At 40.5% G+C, this 26187-nt stretch overlaps 1 protein-coding gene across 1 annotated transcript in view; it reads right to left on the bottom strand.

Annotated features, from left to right (window-relative positions):
- Positions 1 to 26187, bottom strand: part of LOC144684440 (ribosomal protein S6 kinase beta-1-like) — a 75840-nt gene that overhangs the window by 32974 nt on the left and 16679 nt on the right. Inside the window, exons 2-7 of the mRNA XM_078548223.1 lie at positions 24193 to 24236; positions 23459 to 23579; positions 18486 to 18554; positions 15547 to 15694; positions 7960 to 8017; positions 2507 to 2607 (exon numbers count right to left, since the gene is read on the bottom strand). Of these exons, the coding sequence (XP_078404349.1) occupies positions 2507 to 2607; positions 7960 to 8017; positions 15547 to 15694; positions 18486 to 18554; positions 23459 to 23579; positions 24193 to 24236 (541 nt within the window). The remainder of the gene's footprint in view (positions 1 to 2506; positions 2608 to 7959; positions 8018 to 15546; positions 15695 to 18485; positions 18555 to 23458; positions 23580 to 24192; positions 24237 to 26187) is intronic.

The following is a 26187-nucleotide window of genomic DNA, read 5'->3' as shown; positions in this document are numbered from 1 at the left end:
TTCAAATCTTTATTCCATTTTCCCTTAAAAGGTGCAATGGTCACTGTCCTAGCCACTCCTGCTAGAGATGCACATCATGTTCTAACAATCCACAATGTAAGTAAATAATTGCTCCAACTTCTCTCCTCACTCTTAAATTGGTGACCCTCCTCACTAACTCCAAGAGTAAATTGTCTTCCCCAACTCACTATCAAAATTCTTCATAATTTTTTAAACCTCCAATAAATCTTCATAGCCTTTTATACTCCAAAAGAAATAGCCCTAATATCTCAAGTCTCTTCTCAGTTTCACATCCCCGACATCACCCCGGTGAATCAATGATAGATAGATAAAGTGCGCATGTGCATTGGGGGCGAAGTAGACACGGTCAATGAATAAATGTTAACACTCAATATTACTGTTTTACTACACATTCTCTTTAGGTGTCACATGGAGTGGGACCACTTTTGCAAAAATATTGAATTTTAGCCACGACCAAAAGCTAACCTCTTCAGGCAAAGGCAAAGTGATAAGTCAAAACCAAAAAGAACCAAATATCAACTTCACAGGCTAACCAGTTTGAGTTGAGCTATACTCAATCAGTGCCCTACAATCTTTTGTCAGATCTCCATGCAAACATTTGTGAAAGTGGCAAGTGTCCATCTTCATATCAAAACACTCCCTTCATTGTAAATCTCCTCTGTGGCACACAACTTTCTACATGAGTTATGCAGGCCAAGAGTTGTACATCAATAGAGGTGCAGCTCAGGAGGCTAGAGGTGAGGCTGTTGCAATCAACTTACTTGATATTATGCTACATCTTCCATCATATCAGAGGCTGTGCAAGTATGAAGCTGTGGTCACACTCTTCACTTGCATTATATTGAATTAAAAAGAGTCAGTACAGCTCCATGCATTTCTAACAACTGTCCAGTCAGCACTCTAAAACAATTTAAACCAAAGCATTCATAGCAGGCGCTCTCAATTACAAAGTTTTTTTAAATAAAAAGTTTAATAAGAAAGGCAGACTTTGTATTGGTGGTAGGTGTGAAGTAAAATCAACTCTTGGGGAAAATCTCATATATTAGCCTCTATTGACAGCTTTATGTTCCAGTTTTGGCACTGGACACTGAAAATAACCTAACTGTATAAATGCACACAAATCAAAGGAATACAAAAAATCAATTACTTCCTAAGGCCAACAATTAAGGTCAACTTCTGCAATTATGTATTGCACTGAACTATTTGATGCAAAAAGGTCCTCAATGGAGGTTGGAGCTGCCAAGAGTTAACACAGAAGAAAATGCCAAACTGTGCATTCTTGGTGCCAGCACAGATATGAGATGGTCACTGAAAGTTTTTAAACCAATATAGATCAATCATACTCTACTACTCAGATAAGTGGGTAGTCAAATGACCTGCACTCAGGACACTGCTGATCTCAAAATGGAAGTTTGGAAAGATATACTTGATTTTTGGCATCCTCCTGGGCAACTGAGATCGTACAGGAAATCACAGAAACAAATCTGTATCCTGTTCGCTGTGCGCCACACCGCTACTGGAACTTCAGTAAAACATTATGCAAATGTTTTCTATAAAATCCACCAGAACAGTGAGAAAATCTCTGTTTAGGATCCCCCGTGGTTCAGCAGGTGAAGTAGCTAAGCCACAGAGAAGATTGAAAGTCCTCAACAATGGCCTGCCCAGAGTTAGCTTATTTCAGCTAGGGGAGCAGTAGCCTCAATGTCTCTGCATTTGATTAGGGTGAAAGGGATTAAATACAACTTCCTGGTTCCCACTCCTGATTGCTATTCAGCGACTGAAATGACCAAGGACATGGTGGAGCTGTGAAATGGTGCACCCAGTGTTTGGTTGACTAGCAAATTCTACTGAAGCTCCCGCATTGAGAAACCAGATGGGTGAGGTACCAGGGGACAACTTTTGCAAGCACATCCAAGAGGCAGATTACAGATTTTGACCAGTGTTATCTGGCCAGGTGTGGCATGGTACACAGTTTCAAATGTACTACACTACTAGGTTTTCCATTATACAACATTTATATAGCTTTTTAAACACTAATTACAGGAGCAGAAATGTACCAAATCAAAGATGATACGTTTTTGCAGGAATGTCTGAGATTTTGGGAATTAAAATGTTATTGCAATCTCTAAGAGTTAGAATTATTAGACTAAAATTTAAGTATGCTGGAATTCTTTTATAATGCAAGCAGTTGAGAAAAAACAAATAACCTGTGTTTTAAATCAACTTTAAATGCAGCGACTGATGTCTATTAAATTAATAAATGGGGTGTGGGTAAAAATTTGATCTTTGTAATTTGCCTATCAAATTTACATGAAAACAGATTTAACCAATTCCTATAAAATTCCCAAGCACAATTTCATTACAAAAGAAAAATAAATGCCCAAAATTTGATTTGAAATGTAGCGTACATAAAAATAATAAAGTTTCTCCAGCAGCCACAGCTGCACTCAGCTCATTGCACCCAAATTGCTGAGTTTATATTTACCTTGATGATTGAGCATGATGTTTTCTGGCTTCAAGTCTCGGTAGATAATACCCTTCTGATGTAAGTGCCCCAAAGCCATTGAGATTTCTGCTAAATAAAAACTTGATTTGTGGCGGGGGGAGGAAAAAAAAGCATTAGTATTTTTAATAGTTTATCTAGAAGCAAACTATTTTGGGAGGAGAAAAGTTACAACAGCTTTTTCTTGGAAACGGTATCCCAGTAATCAAACCTTTTAATGGCTTAACCTGGCAATGCAGAACATCTTCTAGACTCAGGTTAGCTATTCAGTTATTTTAGCTCTTAAACTGCAACAGTGAATTGATAATTTACGATCCCGGTAAAATGACCAGATTTTCTCTCAGCTATCCAGCTTAAATCGAAATAGGGCTCACAATTTCAATGGTCTTCACCTCTAAACATCTGTCAGCAGCAGCAGATCTACCAATGTCACATGTATTCATCTCCATTAAACAAACATTACTAGGAAATAAGCAGAACTACATCTGGCTGTTTGGTGATACACAAGAGAAATCTTGGATATCTGACCTTCCCTTTGCAAAAAGCTCATGACTCATAATTTTACCATTTAAATGACGTGCTCACAAATGCAACCCTTGCCCTTGTGCTTTGCTGGCTGTGATCAATGAGTTTGTGGGCTATTTGGTACATTGCTTGCATTTTTAAGTTCAATGCATCTATTTCTTCTTTCTCCCTCAAAACCACAACTTGCAGCCAATGCTATTCCATGACAAGTCCTGGCAGGAAGCATACACAATTGGTCCAGGATGGCTTTTCCCTTCTAAACATGGGTGCAACATCCAAAATCCTACGGGTGTAACCACTCCAGACCACAACACCTAGGTATTTTCAATAATCTCTTCTCATATTATTGATCTGTTTTGTTAAAAATTAGCAGTTATTTTTGCTTATTATACTTTCAATGTGTTTTTTTAAAAATTCCAAGCGGGAAATAGTAAGAAATTTATGTTCTTAAATGAACGGTAACAATCTGTCTGATTGTTGAAACTTCTGTTAAGACAATGGGACAAAATGTTACAGTTTACCAAGGAACTTAAAGCTACCATCTTTTGAACACTTTATAGTATCAAGACTGCCAGTTTTGCAATTTAACATTTCTTCAGTTCTTAAGTGTTTCAAGCTGTTTGTTCGAGAGCAACTTTCCCAGTTCACCAGTGTGACAAAACTATCTGATTTTTCATAATATTATTGCAGGCTTATGGGTGAAAGTGTGGATGGTTCTGTCTGTGTGACTGATTTGATTAAGACTAGAGACGCTTGGACTAAGATTGAAATTATAAAAGAGTAGGTAAAACAGACTTTTGAAGTGGAGATGGATAAACTAGGATGAGGATTCCACAGATAGGGTGTGATGGAAATTTGCATTTTTAAGATAAGTGAAGGGATTGTTTGATTTTCAAAGGGACGATATAATGTTTACAGCTAACAAGTTAGGCAATACATTTATTTTTCCCAAAAGGAAAAGGCCATATTGACAACATGAAAGGATTTTTATATTATGGGATAAGTAAATTTCCAAAGATATAGGGCAGAAATTTCCGCTCGGTGGGTGGGTGTGTACCCAGCCAGCTTGAGTGTGAAATGACGCGTGTTGACGTCGGCCAAGCGTGCAGACATCAAAGCACAATCACACGATAGTTTGGTCAGCGGGCGCACGCCGGAGCCAGCAGCGCGCCTGCTGACAATTAAAAGGCCTGTTAAGGACAATAAGAATTCAATTAAATTAAAATTTTCACTGCCCGTCCAACCTAACGGTTGGTGGGCAGACGAAAAGGTCAAACGGCCTTTGCATTTTTTTGGAAACCTCATCCACAGGTGGGATGAGGTTTCCAAAAAGCAAATAAAAATAAAATAAAACTTTAATTTTTCATTAATAACATGTCTCTGCTCATATGTCAAAGTCACATGAGGGGACATGCTTCACTACATTTTTTTTTATATCCCTTCGTCTCGCTTGCTTGAAGTTCACACTCAGCCCACTCGTTCAGCGCTGCCGCTCGCATTTCACGCTGGGTGAACCCAAGGGCAAAATTCGGCCCATATAGAACAATGGGATTTTACACATAAAAGAGAGAGAAACATATATAAAGAAGGATGGAAGACTATGTCGGGTGTGGAAAATATGAAAAGGTACACTGTGTAAACAAGACTTGGGAAAAGCCTCTAGCCACTCTGAAGACATGCTGCTCCAGTAACTAAAGTTGTGTTAAAAGCCAATGGAATTCCACTGTTAATTGGGTGCTGTGGTAACCTTGCTGGATTGCTTATTTAAATTTAAAATCTATTTTGGACTGTTGCCTTAAAGAGGGTGTGTAGTTGGGAGGCAGGTTAATTAGGAATTTGTTATATCAAGTAACTGTAATCTTATGTATGTGTTTGAATTCTTTTTTGTTAATAAATGTTTTAATTTAATTTTTAATATCTCTAAAGGTGTTAATGAACTCATTATTTCTAAATTCAGTTCACAAATCTTCCCATAATAAATAGAAATTGCAAAATCTTTGTGATAGCGTGGCCAGGTTTCCCTTGTGGATTTGGTCCACCTGGCACATCATCACCTGCCACACCATAACAACCAGTGTACTGATTAGTTAAATGGAGATTTGTTATCCTGATATTAGACATGAGTACTTTCTCACAGTCAAGAGAGGTAGTGGTCAGGGACAAGAAAAGAAAACATATACCAAACAGAGGTTGGTCAACATCTTACAGGAATTACCTGCATCCACATTAATAGTTGGATCAAAATGACACTGGGAATGGAGTAGGCCATCTACTTTGACATTTTGACTTATGAAGAAAACAGTTCCCTGGAGTGAAGTCTCAAAGCAAAACCTGTCTCAAACCTGGTTTAGAAATTGAGCCAGACTAGAGGTCACCCCAAGCTTTGCAGTTCTAAGTTTTGCACAAGCTCAAATGCACATGGCTGGGAACACTCCCTTCCAAAATACTCTGCTCTACATTCTGATAAAAATATAGAGTAGTTATGGACTGAGGCCTGAGTCCTGCTTGATTTTGATCATTTCTTAATTAGAGTCCAGAAAATGGGGAGGCTGCAGCATAAATGGTGGTGGAAGGTAGGGGGGGAATGAAGGAAATCAAACAGGAGAGTCCGCTTTGCTGACAAGCTACAGCAGACACTGGGAACAATTTTGGATTAAATTGGAGCCACTGTTTTAGTTATAGAAGTAAAGCTAGGTAGTCAAAGAGGATTATAATTCAAGAATCCAGGAAACTTACCCAGATGATCAACCCCTTCTTATAAAAATAAAGATAAACAAAAATGTCCACACCTTAATAGAGCAGAATTTCCTTAATTGTAACGAGTCCTATCCGAGTTGTCGACCCAGTGAATTAGCCAAGAGCTTTCTTAATAATAAGAGTACTATTTGAGCACAAAATTTATTTTTCAATAGAATTAGGGGGTTTTAGGTAAAAGTATCAGGTCTTTGGAGCTACAGTGGGTAAACAGAATTGAGGTACAGATCAGCCACGAAGGCTAAAGAGATTAAACAGCTTACACTCATGTTAAGTTCCAAGAACAGAAATGGACCATTCTGCCCAATTGGTCCATGCTGGTGCTGCACTCCACACAAGCTTCTTCCCGCCCTGCCTACCCCCATCTCCTTTTATTCTCTTCTTTATGCATGCATTAAGCCCCTGCTTAAATGCATCAATGCTATCCATTTCAAATACTCCATGTGGCAGTAAGTTCCATAATTCTTAAATTTTTGATACAAGAATTTTTAAAAATTGAAATGTGCAATCATTAACGTAGACGTAACACACATACAAAACTTTACAAGACTGAAGATGTGTGTTTTACTTTTTTTGAAAAATAAGATGGGTTAATTTACTGCAGACAACACCATAATCCAATAGTGGAACAGTTTGCTTTGGATGTGTTTTGTTTCGGTGACATTTTAAACCGGTGGATTTGTTCAAACTTGCATTCAATCTCTCCAAACTACGAAGTGCAATGTGAAGCTCAAAACCACCAGAATCAACTACTGCAACTTTACAGGGGCAGTCTTTTCCCATGCAGAACTGACTCATGATGACTTTCACTTCCTACAGGCAACAGCTCTGCTTACACAAGGGCTTTTCAAACAGCCTGATCTGTATCATCAGGCAGGCCACATTGAGGAAACAACTGAACCAAGTATTCCCAGGGAATCAGATTGAAAAGGATGTTGGGCTCATTCCCATTCAACATCTCACTAAACACTATTTCAGATGTGCTTTGATTGGAAATCGGATTAATTGCAGACCACATCCAAATTCCTTTAGCACCAGTAAAGGCAATAAGAGTCATGTCAGATGCCCAAATTGAATCCAGATGCAGACAGTTCAATCATATCTGGACTGCCTCACAGGGTGTTCCACTTTTGGGGGAGTCCAAAACTGGGTGCCATAAATATAAGATAGTCAATAATCAATCTACTAGGGATTCAGGAGAAATTTATTCACCCAAAGAATGGTCAGAATGTGGAACATGCTATCACATGACGAGGTCAAAGCAAATAGCAGAGATACATTTAAGGGAAAGTTGGTAAGTGATTGTTCAGAACATTGTGCTGAAGTTCCAATGCAAGAATTGAGCACAAATATCACGGTGGACACTCCAGTGCAGTGCTAAGGGAGTGCCTCACTTGCCGGAGGTGCCGTTATTTCGATGAGACATTTAACTCTCTCAGGTGGGTGTAAAAGACCTCGTGGTGCTAATACGAAGAAGAGGAGTTATGCCCAATGTCTTGGCTAATGTTTATCCCTCAATCAATGTCACAGAGAGAGATTATCTGGTTGTTATCATACGGCTTGTGGGGGTTGGTTGTGCAAACTGGCTGCAGGGTTTTCTACATTACTAACAGTAACTACACTTCAAAAGTACTTCACTGGCTGTAAAGCACTTTGGGATGTCCAGTGGTCATGAAAGGCACTATATAAATGCAAGTCTTTCTTTTTCAGAATAACGAGTTTCCCATTTAAGATGGCGATGAGGAGGAATGTCTTCTCTTAGGGGGTCATCAATCTTTGGAATTCGCCATCCCACAGCGCAGTGGAAGCTAGGTCATTGAATATATTCAAGACTGAGCAGCGGAGGTTAGGTCACTGAATATATTAAAGACTGAGACAGACTTTCGATTTACAAGGGAATCAAGGATTATGGGGACAGGCAAGAAAGTGGAGTGAGTCCACGAATAGATCAGCCATGATCTTACCAAATGGCCTGTCCGGCTTGAGGGGCCGAATGGCTTGCTGCTGCTCCTATTTCTTTTATAATGAATAGGATATGGTAACTAATAGTGCTTGTTGAAGTAGGGTGGGGGGAGCTCGTGAATCATAACAGGTCAGTTGGGCCGAATGGCCCGTTTCTACACTCTGCTTTTGAGTCTTGATAATGTTCTACTTACCAAGCGGTGTCTTCCATAAATATTCCTTCCCTTTCCAGCTGCATAAAGAGCTCTCCACCTGCAATGACATAACCAATGAATGAGAGAGAAAATAACCAAATAAGCACAGTGCCAAAAAAAAGACTGAGGGAATGCTTTACAGTTTGACAGCTGTAAAAGAAAACCACAGTAACAATGGAAAACTGTCAGATTTATTTAGAAACAGGATGCCTTTCGCCAACAAAGCAACTGCAAAGCTTACATTTTTCCATCAACACCCTTTTTTAAAACAAAGATTTTAAAACTGCAACTCCCTAAGATCCCCAATAGTCCACTGAGTAAACGCACCATTTAACATGAAACCATGTCAAACAGACAAGGAAGGCCCTAAATTCGAAGGCACTAATGACACTACTTGCACTATAAGAATTTTAAAGTTGGGCTAGGGTGGGAAGGGAGGAAAGAGAAATTCAGCCAGGGCAAAACTATTTCATCTCATTAATTACCATCTTTCAGTGCACTGACATTATAAAAATCAAGTGAAAAATTTTCCATTCAATTATACTTGAAAAGCAGGGTTAAGGGCAGGGACAAGAAAGGGTCATTTAGATCACAGCTCATACTTACAGCACATTAATCCTCTCAGTCTAATTGTCATTTTTAATGTCGGACTCAATATGCTGAGATAGGTTCATACCACTCCAAGTCAAACAAACTACACATGCAACAAAGCATATAAGCATCCACTCCAATCAATTTATTATGTCTTTCAACTGTTTAATCAACAACACTAAATATATTATCTGGTCATTATCACATTTCTGGTTATGTCAGCTTGCTGCACACAAATTAGCTATCACATTTCCTACATTACAACAGTGACTACACTTCAAAAGTATTTCATTGGCTATAAAATGCTTTGGGACATCCTGAGGTCATGAAACAAGCTAGATAAATACAAGCTTTTTCCTTCTATAAAGCAGCCCCAGTAATAATCTGTGCAAAATTCTGTGTGACAAGGATTGTAGCATACCTTCGTTATCAAGCACTAATGCTCACAATAATAGCTCCTGATAAGATTTACATCAATGGCTGTCAGCAGGAGTTAAACATTAAAAGCTGTACTTAAGAATGGGAAACAGTGCAGCATTATTTTTACAGGTCCTTGCTGTGAAAAAAAAATCAAGAAAGATACTGTCTCTTAAAATGAATACTTGAAATTCCGGTACATCAAAACAATTCTATGTTTCACCCAGTCAGAATTAGATTATACATTGAAATATATAGAAGCTTGGCCCAACCAGTCCTTGTTGGCATTCTTCCTCGGCAGAAGTGAACAGTTCTAAATTACATTTCCCTACCTTGCTGCCATATCCCTTCAACCCCTTTGCCGTCATCCACCTTCTCAATCTAATGTTGAATGTAGACTAAGCTTCTCCCTCAATCATTAACTTGTGAAGTGAATTCTACAGCCTCACACTGTGTAAAGGAATTTCTCCTGCTTTCAGTTGTAATTAAGATTTAATCTTGTATCCATGGTCTTTTGCCCTTCACCCCTTAACTATCCAGGCTTCAGGATGAGCCACCTTCTGGGAAGTGGAACATGGAGGAGGAGAACAATTGTAGCTTTGGGGGAATCAGGGAAGGCAACCTCCTTTATCAGAGGATGGTTAAAGTCTGGAACAAACTTCCTGAAAGGGTGGTGGAGGCAGGTTCGATCGAGGTATTCAAAAAGGAATTGGATTGCTACCTGAAAAGAGAGAATGTGCAAGGCTACGGGGATAAGGCAGGGGAGTGGGACTAGGTGGAATGCTCTTTCAGAGAGCCGGTGCAGACTCAATGGGCCGAATGGCCTCCTTCTGTACTGTAAAGATACTGTGATACAACAGTCTCCTTCTATCTACCCTATCCCCATCATTTTGTTTTTGTCTTTCTTATTTGTATCTTCTCATGCCAGGCAACATCTTAATAAAAATCTGCATTTTACTTTCTGCAAATCTTAAAACCTACCTCTTTGGCCAAGCTTTGTCACTACTCCCAATAGGTCCTCCTTGGCTTGGTGACGACTTTTGTCCAATTATAATTCTGTGAAGTGCCTCAGGATGTTTTATCCTTTATTAGAGGTGCTACATTAATGCAAGTTGTTATTGCTGTAAAGCCTCAATATCGTTTCTATAGTCTCTTCTTCTTAGGCAGTCCCTCAGGATTGAGGATGACTCGCTTCCACTCCATTCTGATGGGTTCTGAGATCACTGGTTGAGTCCAATGCATGATCTGCAGATTGTCACATCTGGGGCAGGCGGTGCTTGAAGGGTGGTTGGATAGGTTGTTTCGAGGTTTATGCACTCCCTCTGAATCCTCACGTATTCCCAACAAGTCTCCCGACATGTTCAGTGCTTTCCTGAATGAGCATTCTCCATTTTGGTCAATCACAAGCCAGGGTCTCCAATGAGTTGGCAGATGTGTCTGACTTTTTCAGGGATGCTTTGAGGATATCTCTAAAGCGTTTCCACTGTCCTCCTTGGAACTCCTGCCACAACCGAGTTCCAAGTTTCGGGAATCTGGTGTCAGACATACGAACAACATGTCCTACTCAGCGGAGTTTGCTTTGTGGCTAGCACCCCAGTGCTGGACAAGTTGACTTGTGAGAGTACACCGTTTTTGGACCGCCTTTCTTGCCACTGGATTTAGATGATCTTACAAAGGCACCGCTGGTGCTTCTCCAGTGCTTTGAAGTACTTTCAATAGGTCATCCACATCTCCAAGGCATATAGGGGCATGGTGATCACTGCTACTTGATAAACCATGAACTCTAGTCTCGGGTTTAAGATCCTGGTTCTCAAATGAATTTTTCCTCATTTGGCCGAAGGCTGAGCTGGCACATTGGAGGCAATGATGAATTGTCATCTATGTCTGACTTTGTCAAAGTCCCAAGTTATGGAAAATGGTCCTCATTTTCGAAGATCTTGCCACTGATCTTAAATCAATGGGTGTTTTACTGTGGGAGCTGGTTAGAAGAGAACCTTCGTTTCCCGAGTGTTTAGTATACTTTTCTATTGTATGATGAGCACTATTACACAGTTCTGAGGCATTAAAAAGATTTTACACAGGCTCGCCATTAACTCTTGGCTTTTGTATCCTATACAACTTCTGGTAAAAATCTAAAATTCCATTACATTTTTAAGCAAACCCATCAACCCGAGGTGCTGCCTTTAATGACCTGTGCACTTTTACCCCCATTTCTCTCTGCTCTTCCACAGCATTAAGCCTACTTCCATTTAGAGCATAATCAATGATTTTGCTTAACAGGAATACATCACAGAATCACAGTGCAAAAGAGGTCCTTCGGCCCATTGAGTCTGCACCGACATGTGAGAAACACCTGATCTACCTACCTAATCTCATTTACCAGCACTTGGCCCATAGCCTTGAATGTTATGACGTGCCAAGTGCTCATCCAGGTACTTTTTAAAGGATGTGAGGCAACCCACCTCCACCACCCTCCCAGGCAGTTCATTGCATTCCAGACCGTCACCGCCCTCTGGGTAAAAACATTTTTCCTCACATCCCCCCTAAACCTCCTGCCCCTCACCTTGAACTTACGCCCCCTTGTGACTGACCCTTCAACTAAGGGGAACAGCTGCTCCCTATCCACCCTGTCCGTGCCCCTCATAATCTTGTACACCTAGATCAGGTCGCCCCTCAGTCTTCTCTGCTCCAACGAAAACAACCCAAGTCTATCCAACCCCTCTTCATAACTTAAATGTTTCATCCCAAACATCCTGGTGAATCTCCTCTGCACCCCCTCCAGTGCAATCACATCCTTCCTATAATGTGGCAACCACAATTGCACACAGTTCTCCAGCTGTGGCCTCACCAATGTTCTATACAACTCCAACACGACCTCCCTACTTTTGTAATCTATGCCTCGATTGATAAAGGCAAGTGCCGCCTTCACCATCCCACTAACATGCCCCTCCGCCTTCAGATATCTATGGACACACACGCTAAGGTCCCTTTGTTCCTCAGAATTTCCTAGTGCCATGCCGTTCATTGAATACTTCCTTGTCAAATTACTCCTTCCAAAGTGTTTCAACCCACACTTTTCAGGGTTAAATTCCATCTGCCCATTTGACCATCCCGTCTATATCTTCCTGTAGCCCAAGACACTCAACCTCACTGTTAACCACCCGGCCAATCTGTGTCATCCGCAAACTTACTAATCCTACCCCCAACATAGTCATCTATGTCGTTTATATAAATGACAAATAATAGGGGACCCAGCACAGATCCCTGTGGTACGCCACTGGACACTGGCTTTCAATCGCTAAAGCAGCCTTCTGTCATCACCCTCTGCCTCCTACAACTAAGCCAATTTTGAATCCACCTTATCAAATTACCCTGTATCCCATGTGCCTTTGCCTTCTTTATAAGTCTCCCATGTGGGACCTTGTCAAAGGCTTTGGTGAAATCCATATAAACTACATCAACTGCACTACCCTCATCTACACACCTGGTCACCACCTCAAAAAATTCAATCAAATTTGTTAGGCATGACCTCCCTCTGACAAAGCCATGCTGACTATCTCTGATCAAACCTTGCCTCTCCAAGTGGAGATAGATTCTCTCCTTCAGAAATTTCTCCAATAGTTTCCCTACCACTGACGTGAGAATCACTGGCCTATCTCTACAACCCTTCTTAAATAGCAGAACCACATTAGCTGTTCTCCAGTCCTCTGGCACCTCCCCGTGGCCAGAGAGGAATTAATAGTTTGGGTCAGAGCCCCTGCAATCTCCTCCCTTGCCTCCCTCAGCAGTCTGGGACACAAATCATCTGGACTTGGAGATTTGTCCACTTTTAAGCCTGCCAACACCTCCAATACCTTGTCACTCCCTATATCAATTTGCTTAAGAACCTCGCAGTCTCTCTCCCCGAGTTCGACACCTTCATCCTCATTCTCTTGGGTGAAGACAGACGTGAAGTCTTCACTCAACACTCTACCAATGTCCTCTGGCTCCACCCATAGATTGCCCCCTTGGTCCCTAATGGGCCCTACTCTTTCCCTGGTTATCCTCTTCCCATTGATATACTTATAGAATATCTTGGGATTTTCCCTACTTTTACCAGCCAGTGCTTTCTCATATCCCCTCTTTGCTCTCCTAATTGCTTTCTTAAGATCCACCCTGCACTGTCTGTACTCCACTAATGCCTCTGCTGATTTGCTTGCCTTGTACCCGCTAAAAGCCTCTCTTTTCCTTCTCATCATAACCTGAATATCTCTGGTCATCCATGGTTCTCTGGGCTTGTTACTCCTTCCTATCACCCTAGAGGGAACATGTTGAGCCTGTACCCTCCCCATTTCCTTTTTGAACACCACCCCCCCCCCCCCTGTTACTCTGTAGATTTCCCCACAAGTAACTGTTCCCAGTCTACCTTGGTCAGATCCTGCCTTATTTTACCAAAATCCACTCTCCCCCAGTCCAAAACACTTTTTTTGCAACTTGTCGATTTCTTTGTCCATAATAAACTTAAACTGTACCATGTTGTGGTCGCTATCACTAAAATGCTCGCTCACCACCACCTCAGCGACCTGTCCGGCTTCATTCCCCAGAATTAAGTCCAGCAATGCACCGTCCCTTGTTGGGCCCTCTACATATTGACCTAAAAAGTTCTCCTGTACACATTTCAAGAAATCTGCTCCATCCAAGCCCTTAACACTATGTCTATCCCAATTAATGTTGGGAAAATTGAAATCACCTAATTTAATTACCCTATTGTTATTGTTTTTACACACCTCCACAAATTGTGCATATATCTGCTCCTCACACTCATCAAAATTGAATTCTATATGCCACCTTTTAAGCTCATTCCGCTGTCTGATCAATATCTTTTTGCAGCATTCTTTGGTTTTTCTCAAGGATCAACTAAACCTATTTAGATACCATTTGCAAATGCCAACTCCGCTCCCTCAGGCCCTTAAGTCTAAATCATTGATATATACAGAAAACAGGGTGGCCACAGAACTCAATCCTGTGGGACACAACTATTTGTTGCTAATTGTTGATAAACTGTCCTTGACTTTTACAGTTTTCTCTTGCTAATTTATTTTAAATTCAATTTGCTATCCTCATCCAATTACAAATCCTTTGATCGTCTGTACTGATCTTTTGTGTGCTTGTCAAAGGCTTTCCAAAAATATATGCACATTACATCACAGTATTTTCCTCATTTACCATATTTGTTACCAACACTTGGAACTTTAACCTAGTCACATTACTGGCAAGGTGCATACCTCCCTGATCTGTTTGATTACTCAATTAGGTTTAGTATCACCTCTACCCTTGTAGGGCTAAGATATTGTTCGAGAAAGGAGTCTTATATAGATTTTAGGAATTTTCATTCCTTTTTCTCCATTTACATTAGGATCAATCAGTGGGTAATTAAAAGATCCCAGAACAATAAACTTGTGCCAAAATAGAAAATGCTGGAAATACTCAGCAGGAGAGAAGCAGAGTTATTTTTCAGGCCGATGATGACCCTTCATCAGACTGTTTTGTTGAAGGGTCATCATTAACCTGAAATATTAGCCTTTTTTTTTCCTCTATAGATGCTGCCTGATCTGAGTATTTCCTGCATTTTCTGTTTTAATTTCAAATTTCCAGCATCTGCAGTATTTTGCTTTTTATTAATTTGTTCCTACTCAGCTCCCTAATGTAACTGCAGATTTTCTCTTCCATATCTTTCCCATAATTTGAAGTCTATAGTGCGCTCATACAAATATAGGAAGGCCTTTTTCCTTCCTACAGACCCTGTCCCCCTTTCTCAGCATCTTCAGCCTTCTGGGTATCATGTAGCCATTCTAAATAATATGACAATTCAATGCCTCCTTTCTCTTTTAGCTATCCTTCTTAAACATACTACAGGTATATCCTAATCTGTTTATTTTATAACCTTATTCAAAGAGGTGGCCACTGAAAACAGCCTAACTTAAAAAATATATATCTATATCTTCCTTTCAGATGCAAAGAACAATTCAGTGCAACTTCAACAAAGTTCTTAAAAAAATCTGATGAACAATGCAATGGTGCAATATATTGGATCACCAATGCAGTGCTAGAGTGAAAGAATGGTTGCAGGTGTGATCCATTAAGCTAAAAGCTTGCTAATTTCTCACCAGGTGAAAAGTTTCTAGGGAGACTTTTGCCGGTGTTCGCTGTGGCTCAGTTCATAGCACCCTCGCCTTTGAACCAGAGGGTTGTGGGTTCATGTCCCACTCCCGGAAACCAAGAACTGTGATTGTACTCGAAAGAGTTGCAATCTGTGACTGTTGATAACTCGAAAGAGTTTGAGCTTGCTCATGAGGTGTCAGCTGTGGCTCAGTTCATAGCACCCTCGCCTTTGAACCAGAGGGTTGTGGGTTCTTGTCCCACTCCCGGAAACCAAGAACTGTGATTGTACTCGGAAGAGTTGCAATCTGTGACTGTTGATAACTCGAAAGAGTTTGAGCTTGCTCATTTGTACAGTTTTGGGAACAAGCCACCTGTTTCTAGGCTTGATAGCACAATAGAGAGACTTATACACTCACTGAAAACTGTTATGGTACTGACCACTGAGATACTCCAGAATGAGGTAGAGTTTGCCCCCAGTCTGGAAAGCATACATCAAGTCCACGATGAACGGATGCTTCACGTCCTCCAAGATACTGCGCTCTGCTTTAGTATGGGCAGTGTCCTTTGCATTACGAACAATCATTGCCTGCCAAAGTAAAATAAAAATTACTTGCTGCCACAAATTGTATGACTATTTAAAACTGTTCAATTCAAATCATTGCACTGGAAAGGGCACTGGATGCTTAATTGATTAGAGCACAGCCACTTCAGACCAGGGTTTAAATCCAGTCAAGTTTGTCGAGCTTAAAGTCTCCCCTCTGCCAACTGCAAAGTTTTAAATTCAATGTGTCAACAGTCTCAATTCAGCTGCTTGTAATTTGACAGCAGAAAGCTGTCCACAAATTGCAGCCAGTCAGAGAGGACATAATGTAACTATCAGGGCAAGTGGCAACAAGTCATTGACATAATAGGGACACTTTTTTTTGAAGTTGGGATTAGTCAACAGTATTTCAGCAGACTACAAGTAGCTAGTAGCTACATGTTGCACACAGCCTGCACTTGCCGCTGGCTTTTTCATTATTTGTTCATGGAATGTGAGCATCAGTAGTAGGGCCAGCATTTATTATTCACCTCTAATTTCCCTCAAGGTGGTGGAGAGCTACTTTCTTGGACTGCTGCAGTCCATGTTGTGTAGGTACACCCACTGTGCCAGGGAGTTCCAGGATTCTGACCCAGTGATAGTGAAGGAATTTGCTGCTGACAGTCAGTACAGAAAGCAGAAAATCAGATTCCAGTGCTGGGAAATGAAGCTATCATTGACGAGCATAACATTCATGTCACATCAATACAGTAAAAAACATGAAAATCCCAGTATGTTTGTTGTGGGGGTGGGGTCTGTGGAGAACTGGAGTGAGGGGGCTGAAATAAGATTGCAGAGCAAGTCACACCCAAGCATATGTCCACAAAGATTAGTGTGCAGTGTAAACCAAGAGAAAGGAAATAAAAACAATAGAAAAATATCATGTTCAATGCTGCAATGAGAATGGAATCCATTTATTTACATTATTCTGTGTTCTTCTCAGCATGACCAGTCAATTCCAGCCCTCTCCATAAATGTCACCAGCATGCGCCATAATTGACAAGCAACAGCACTGGGCTTAAAGAAAGCCAATATAACAGCGCTCCCCCAACAACATTGTGTTTAAATGTACTATTCAGTTTGCTGAGCCAAATGGATCAGTAAAAATACAACATTTGATCACTGACCTGTACTAAATTAACCAATCGCAGTCAGGGCGTGTGCAGAACATCTGGACTACAAAAGGGGCAAACAAACAAACCAGGGCTCTTGCTCTTGTTTGCTGTACAGCAACACTTGCTGCAAAGTGCATGTGTCTGGACATTAGCAAGCACAGAATCAGGCTTAGTAATGATAGACCCCATAGTCTAATGCTCTCTGTTAAAGCTCTCAAATAATGAACAGCTATTTATATGAGGCACTGAAATACAACCAGCAACTGGAACCTCAACTCAAGTTTGTCAGCAACTTAAAGGTAGATGGGAAGAAAATGTAAAAGTAACAGATTTTATCTTTGTTTCATTTATAAAAAGGACAACTATTTTTTTCCATGCCATATTTTAAACTCCAGGATGCTATGATAGGGCCAGTAGGCTATTCCACCATGCCTGATCTGTACCTCAGTTCCATTTAGTTACCTTTCCTCCATGCTTCTGGATAAGCTTACATCATAATGTTAATTTCAGTCATGGGAAATGCAAAATAGCTTCACAGCCTTTATCAACTTGGGCGTTTCGTAAGAATTCCACATTTCAACTACTTTTGTGTGGAAAAAATGCTTCTTGATTTCGTTCTTGAATAGTCTAGCTTTAATATCATTACTCTGGATTCCCCCATCAGAGGAAATAACTTCTATATCAAATCCTTTATAAAGCTTTAAACTTTGCAGTTAGATCACACTTCCAGTTTCTAAATTCTCAGGAATACAAGCCAAGTTTAAGCCAACTGTCCTCACAACTTTAAGCCTTGGTATCATTCTGGTGTATCTCTGCTATTCCCCTTCCAAGGCCAATATCTCCTCCCCAAGATATGATGCCCAAAACAAAATATAGTACGACTCCCCCATTGTATTTTGATCCTTTTGAGAAAAAAGAAATTATGCCATTAGCCTTTTCAATTATTTTTGTATCTGAATGTCAGCTTTTAGTGATGCGTATATCTTGACGCCAAAGCGCACTGCTCCCCCAAGTTCCCAGTCTTTCACCATTTAGAAAGCATTCAGATTTGTATCCAAGGAGGACAAATAAGAAAATCTTTCACTCCCCAACACTGAAGTCCATCTGCCAAAGACTGAGTCACTCCCCTAATCCGTCTACGCCATTTTATAACTTCCTGTTCCCAGCCACACAATTTACTGCACCTATCGCTAGAGCTATTTGAACTGGCTGACTCTAATGTTGGTTTCAAAAAGGCCATTCACACCCACAAAGGAGCAGCAGGTAGTACTGCAGATTTTTCTCTTTGAGCAATTAGTTACAAGTAACATCAAGATAAATCCTCAAGCACTGAGAGCTTCCTGCACATTTTTTGACATCATGTAGGAAGCTACTGTGGCTATTTTTGAAACTTTATTTTTAGCTAAACTTTATAACAGATTAGTGCAAGACAGCACTGACATTCAAGGTGGGGGGTACAGTGCAGATTTAATTTAATAACTCTTGAATATCAGACATTTTAAAATTATATTTTGAACATCCCTTTTAAAAAGCATTGCTTCAATGCAGGAAACTGGATTTATAAGATACAAGCTTGGATTAGTCACAAGTGTGTGAAAAATATTGTATCAGAGAAAATTAGCACTGATTCTGGGGTTTAGGATACTGAGAGTTGGATAGAGTTTAAAGATTACACACACTACCTTCTTTAGTACTTTCATGGCAAATATCTTTCCAGTATAAGCTCCTGATACTTTTCTTACTTGGAAAACCTGTAAACAAGAAAAATGTTTCATACTTTACTTTTGAAAAGCACATCTAATCCACAACAGAATGCCAAAGTATCAAATCAATTCCCATTATGTAGAGCTCCTTATTTCAGCAGACATGAGACACAGCAAATACATGGGAGAGAAAAGGACTTTTATTTTCAAGTATTTTTATCTCAATGAAGTATAAAAAAAATCCAGCTGGAAACATTTAAGTTGAAATTACTTTAGATCTCCAAACTCACCAGACTGCAGCCCAACTGATGTTGGTGCACAGCTCTGTGGGACCCAACAGATATTTTTTGATTTTATTTATTCAATCATTCATGGGATGCAGGTGTCACAGGCAAGGTCAGCATTTACTGCCCATCACTAATTCTCCAAGAAGGTGTTAGTGCCTGCTTGAATCACCGCAATCCCATGTGGTGAAGGCACTCATGCTGTGCTGTTAAGTAAAGAATTCCAAGATTTTGACCCAACGATGATGAAGGAATATACTTCCAAGCCAGGATATGATAAGACTTAGAAGGGAACCTGGAGGTAGCGATTTTCCCATACGCCTGCTGCCCTCGTCTTTCTAGGTGATAAAAGTCACAGGTTCTGAAGATGATATCCAAGAAACTTTGTCAGTTGCTGCAGTGAATCTTGTAGATAATATACAGTGCAGCCATGTTGTGTCAGTGATGGAGAGAATTAATTGTTTAAGCTGATGGATGGGGTATTGATTAAGTAGGTTCCTTTATCCTGGATGGTGTCCGGCCTCGAGAGCTGCACTCAACCAGGCAAGTTGAGAGTATTCCATCATACTTCTGACCTGTGCCCTGTAGGTGGTGTTTGGGGAGTGGGTCAGAAGGCGAGTCAGTCACTGCAGCATACCCTACCTCTGACCTGCTCTTGTAGCCACAGTATTTAAGTGGCTGATCTAGTTAAGTTTCTGGTTAATGGTAATCCACATGATAAGGGCGAACAGCTCAGTGGCAGATGGGTCAAGAACCAGACGACACCAATTTAAGGTGACTGCAAAAGAGCCAGTGGGGACATGAGGAAAAACTTTGTTATACTGCAAGTGGTGAGGATCTGGAATGCACTGCCTGAGTGTGTGATGGAGGCATATTCAACTGTGGCTTTCAAAAGGGAATTGGATAGTTAACTGAAGGAAAATAAATTTGCAGGGCTACAGGGAAAAGGGAAGGGAGTGGGACTTGCTGAGTGGCTCTTAGAGCTGGCACAGACATGACAGGGGAAATGACCTGTGCTGTTATCTTTTTATGATTCTATATTGATTGTGGGTAATCATGCCATTGGATGTAAAGTGGAGGTGGTCAGACTCACTTGCTGCAGATGGATATTGTCAGGCACTTGGGTACCATGAACCTTACTTTCCACTTGTCAACCCAAACCTGAATGTTGTCCAGGTTTTAATACATGCAAGCATGGACCGATTCATTATCTGAGGAATTGTGAATGGAAGTGAACACTGTGCAATCAGTGAACATTCCCAGTTTAGACATTATGGTGGAGGAAAGGTCTTTAATGAAGCAGCTGAAGTTGGGCGGGCCCAAAACACCATCCTGAGGAACACCTGCAGAGATGTCCTATGCCTGAGATGATTGGCCTCTTGTGACACAATCATCTTCCTTTATGCTGGGTATGATTCCAATCAGAGTTTTCCTCTCAATTCCTATTGATTTAATTTTATTAGGACTTTTTAGTGTCACACTCAATCAAATGTTCCTTGATGACACTCTCCCCTCACCTCTTGAATTCAACTCCTCTGTCCACGTTTAGATCAAAGCTTTAATGAGACCTGGAGCCGAGTGGTCCAGGCAGAAAACAAAATGAGCACCGGCAAGCAGGTTATTGGTAAATGCCATTTGATGGCACTGCCGATGACACCTTCCATCACTTTGTTGATGATTGACAGCAGACTGACGAGAGGCTATCAAGCCAGAAAACCTCTGCACTGGCAAAGTGATTTTGCACACTCACCTGGTGCTGAAGTTGCATGCTCAGATGTTTCCTGCTTATCAACTGGCACCGCAAAATTATCTGTGCTTGGCCCCAAGGTCCTCTCTGACCAGATCTGCAACTGATGCAAGGGTAACACAGCTCTTAACAAGTTTGAATACACAGAATAATGGCTCCATGCAGAACATATGTTCCTGATTCCTGGTTAGTGCTGAGTAAGTCAATTTCAGCTGGGCTGCTGCAATGATTACAGTGGCCCAGGGCTGAGGGAAAATAGCCAGTACTCTGGCTCCTGATCACCATCCGGCGACTTGCTGGGAAACATATGAATGCACAGCAGGTGATTATGGGCATGAACTCAGCCACTATGTTCCTCAATGAGAAAAAGTTCAATACGCTCAATGAAACACCCTCTTCCTCTTCTAAAGTACAACCCATTGTTTCCCCGATTGTTCAGACACAGGACAGTAGGTACACAATTAACTGCCTGGCCTCGTATTAAAATTAAAGATTTCTAATATATATTCTTGGCAGATACATTTTAGTATAAACACCTTGTTAAAATCATTTTAACATATTATGTTTGACTGTTTTAGAAAAAGTCATTACTTCACAAAATGTTAATACTGTTCCTTTAATACCTGTTGCATACCCCAAATTAAATCTGGGTTTTAATCTTCACAGCACTCAAGAACAGAGGTGCATTTACTTTTGTGAGTACAGGACCCATACATTGCACTAAATTAACATAGTCTAGTTATTTGATGCATGTGAATTGAGATATAGTTCACAGCTATCATACTTATTTTTTCAAATTACTTCTTTCTTCATGTAACATACAAGATGAGGTTACTCAATCCCAGAGCCCCGCTGGTCTTTAATGGCCACTAGTTGTAGTCCGAGGGCAGCCTGGGTTTACAGGCTTCTTAACATACCATACATCTCCTGTGGAGCACCTGTTCTGCGCTCAACACCTCTAATAAGAGAGCTAAGATACAGTGTACAATTTGGCAGCATTACTGTACAGCTGCTCTTAAAATTGGAACATTCAATACAAAAATGAGAGAATTTCTATTATATATTCATCATTACTTTACATGAGCTTGCTCCAGGTTGTCTGGAAGTCTGTTTACAGTACATTTCAATGTGCGTCTCCTATTAGGTTTCAAAATGCATCTACTAACGAAACATAAAAACATCCACAGTATATCAGGAAAGGTGAATAAAGGTTAACTGAACTGTTGAAACTTTCTCGGCCTTGGGTATAGACTCGTCCATTAAAGCAGTAAGGTTAGGTTTTAGGATGGACATCACAAGACCCTGCAGGTGCTCTTTTAAGTGAAACAGTGACACTGATAGTTAATTGGGTGACTAAATTTGTTCAGAATGTGCCTTGGCAGCAATAAAACACAAATGCAAACCCAAAAGAATTTTTATTTGATACAGTGCACTTCTCATCCCTATACATCCCCCACTGTCTGAATCAAATAGACATCCTTCATACATAAGCTTAGGTGAGAGCTGGCAGGCTGTTCAACTCAAAGCACACCCTCACCCACCATCTCTGCATTTGCAAATTATACAGAAGTGATCAGGAGAGAGGACCCTGCTGATTCCACCCCATGCCCCTTTCCAGCACCAGCCCAGAAACTAAAGTCAGCCATAGTGCCCAAACCCCCAGCCCCTGGTGCCACCTGGGCTGAAACTAGTTAGCTCTAGTATATGCTTTGGTTCAAAATTGGGAGCTTCCTCAGTCCACTACCAGACTGTGCTTTTGCTCAATAAGCCACTGGGGAAGCTCTTATGCTTTTTCCTTCACCAAATTACGGTACAACCATTATCACACAAAAATACTTAAAATAACTGGTTTATAAAATCTTCCAATTAAAATAAAACCATGCTGAAGTTCACAATTTCTCTTTGTATTTTAGTCAAAAGTGCGACACCATGCCATGATACAGATTAATGATCAAGGTCAGTAGAAATTCTGCATATTTGAGCTTTCTACAGCTTTCACTGAAATCTACAGTATCTCAATTTTGGAGTGCTAGCTGATTACATCTCAGTCTGCAGCATTAGAAAATCACCTGTCTAATTTAAAAGGGTGAAGGAACAGCATCTGCAGTTGCCACACTGTCCTTTCATATCTGCAATGGTCCAGACTGTTACAAAAGAAGTCTCCTCTCTGTTTGTCATTGGATAAAATTAATCAACCTCAGGTTGTATGTAGGTCTGTAGCAGAGAAATGACTAGCGACACAAACTGATAGCCTCCCTAAGTCAAGAGCTCTAAGGAACACTTATTTCCAATTTTGATGGGCCCATGGGAATTCAAGCGTGAAACACAACTGCACAACAAAGCTGTATGCATGTGTCATGGATCCAATTACTTATTGCCCTAACAACAACCCTCTTCCCTGCTCCCAAGATAAAGCCACAGATAAACAAGGGAGCATCACTAATGAAAAGCACTCACCTCTAGAAAACCAAACTGCATCTGTCAGATGCGAATACTGTTAATGAACCAATGTGATTTCTATCCATATATGGACAGCAAGGATGAAGAAATTCTTTCCGCCTCCAATTATGCAGTATTCACATGATCATTCTGTGAAAATAATACTCCCAGCTCTGAACTTAAATATTTGGCAACTCTGGTCTAATCTCCCATATCACTTTCTAGAGCAAAAACTTCTCAGATGCAGTGACCATAGCAGTTCTTTAATCTAAAATGTGGTAAGGGAAAGGGAGAGAATGAGGGAAAAAGGCGGAATGAGTTCAACAAAACGAGACAGAGGAAAGATGATGGATTAAGCTGAAAGACAGTAAGGATCAGGGAGCACTGTCCAGCATCAATAGCAGGGAGAAATGCCAGCTTAGTTCAACTAGTAAGGCACAAATCTGAGTTAAAATTTTTTTTAAAATCGACGCAACCCTTACCTTCCCATAACCACCTTTGCCCAGTACACGCAGAAGCTCAAAGCATTCTGGTCGGATCTTTTCTGGGCCTCGATTCACATTATTTTCAGAGATTTCAAATTTTTCACAGTGCTCCATATCCCTGTAAATCAGGAGAAAATATCCTTCAGATCGCTCTGCTACAGAAACTAAAATGTTAATGTTCTTAATAACAAATAATTCACAAAAGTAAAGCAGCCTTAAAGTCTTGCGAGAGGAGGCAAATAAATAGAAGAAAAGAGTACTTCCAACATAAAAGTAATTTGTTTTTTTCTTCTTAAACTTAGCCATCCTTTACAATTTTCCCTCTCTTTCAGGCGATTTTTCAGGGGTACCGCAACCAAGTAGCCATTCTTATGCGAGCTCTGTGAGCGTTGGCAGTTCAATCCAGCTGAGCCCAACCTGCCCTGTATACAATGTCAACATAATGCACTTTTCATCAGCGGCAAACAAAACTAGTAGTAAGAATGCTTGCTTCTCTCTATTCACTTGGTCCAAAGGCCAACTGTTGCCACACTATAGTCTACTAATGATGCTGGGTGTTTGGATGGGAGGAGATAAAATGGAGGGAAAACATTTATAAGACTCTCCCAAGTGTTTGGTTTATTAGCCATTGGGGAGGCCAGTGCGCAAAGCTGCATTGCATAATAAATTAAATTTCCCTCATTTTTATGTTTTCATGGAAGATTTAAAAAAAAAGCAAAATCCTAACTCACAGTTCGAAGGGAACGCCATGCTCCATGCAGTCACTGTATTGCACCTGGAAAACAATATAGATTAGTTAGTATAATATAGTAGTACAACATAGGTACTCATCTGTATTACTTGTATAGTTTCTGCTAATGTCTAACATTAGAAACAGCATTAAACACAGAATGCATTTTTAAAGATCCCAAGAAATTTGTACAAAATTAATCTTTCATCAGTTGCATGGTTATTGCATTCTCCCTTCCTTAATTTTTTTTGGGTGTCCTACCTTTCTAATTCTACATTGTTCAGTTTTACTCAATTTTTTTTCCTACAGATGGACCTGGGGGTACATGTACACAAATTGAAGGTGGCAGGGCAAGTTGAGAAAGTTGTTAATAAGGCGTACAAGGGTTTTCTAAAGAGGGGCATAGAGTACAAAAGCAAGGAAGTTATGGGGAACTTTTGGAAAACACTGGCTCAACCTCAATTGGAGTGCTGTGTCCAATTCTGGACACCACACTTTAGGAAGGATGTGAAGGTATTAGAGAGTGTGCAGCAATGATTCATGAGAATGGTTCCAGACACAAGGGACAGTTCTCCTTCGAAAACTGATGGTTGAGAGGAGATTTGATACAGGTATTCAAAATCATGAGGTGTCTGGTCAGGGTACATAAGGAGGAACTGTTCCCATTAGCAGAAGGGTCAACAACTAGAGGACACTAATTTAAAGTTAACAGCAAAAGCACCAAAGGCGACATGAGGAAAAGCTTTGCCTCCCGTTGAGATTTCTGAATTTAGTCATTCATCGCTAATGTGCCGGTTATATTTTCAGGGGTTGTCTACTCTTTTACCCTAAATATTTTGGTTTCCATGTTTCAGACTACTCTTATAGATTAACCTTATCTGAAGTTAATTCTCAGTAAGCCCAGGAAATGAAGGTATTCAGTGCATTTTAGTTACTGGTTTTATTCTGTGTGTTTTCACACGATGTGCTTTGCTCTTCAGAAGGCAGAATAGCGTTACACTAGAATTTAACCGCCAAGCCACCAACAGTAACATTTTATGAGTTAAACTTGGCTAATACCTTATGTAGGAAATAGGAAACAACTGCTATGATAAATTACTAGTAATATTCTTATATGCCAGATATTTTCCTTCTTTATCTATTTAGCGAAGCTAATTGCCCAATCCTTTGGGAAGACTACGGACTGATGAGATCAATACAAAAAATCTTCAAAGGTGAAGGGTCCAGGGAATTTAAACAACACAAATTCAAATAAAAGCTGGTGGACAAATGCATATGTGAGCAAATTCCACACATTGTTCCTACTAGAATTGAATGGCACAGCCCTTTGCCATATCTACAGCAAACAACTTTCATTGATGTAATGCCTTTAACATGGAAAAAAAATCATCTGCAGGTGTAAGGAAATAGCCAAAGGAGGACATTAGGTAGATCATAGGCTTGGTCAAGTGATTGTTCTAAAGAGGTTCAGAAAGAAGAAAGATGTGGTAGAGAGGTGAAAGGGGATTTAAGCAGACAATTCCAGAATATGCTGTCTAGGCAAATGAAAGCTCAGCCAGCAACGACAGGGTGGGGGCTGATGAGCAAAAGTCCACCAATAGAGAAGAGTGTGAACATGTGGGGATTAGGATCTATAGAGCTGGACGTAGATACAACTGATGTCATGGAGATATTTAAACACAAGCGTGTTAGGGGAATGCAAACCAAATGGGTCAGCAAGGACAAGAAATGTAGAATTTTGGATGTTTACAGAGCGTGTAGGGTGAGTGGCTGGCCACAATACATCTCTATAACCCCCCTAAACATTCTCTCACCCTCTTCTGAAGGTGTCTGTTCATGCTGGAATACAACTCAATGGGGACCAATGGTCCTGTACTTCAATGAAGTAGCTATTCTTCCTGCATCAGCTTAAGGGATTTCAGGACAGCTTATTCCATTTCCAAGCCTAATACTGCAAATGTGGTTTTCATATAGTTGAGAAACACATTATATATGG

The sequence above is a fragment of the Cetorhinus maximus genome, chromosome 9 (genome assembly GCF_964194155.1).
Source record: "Cetorhinus maximus chromosome 9, sCetMax3.hap1.1, whole genome shotgun sequence".
In the NCBI taxonomy this organism is placed as follows: Eukaryota; Metazoa; Chordata; class Chondrichthyes; order Lamniformes; family Cetorhinidae; genus Cetorhinus; species Cetorhinus maximus.
The sequence above is the reverse complement of the archived record's forward strand: the minus strand, read 5'-3'. Positions and strand labels throughout refer to the sequence as shown.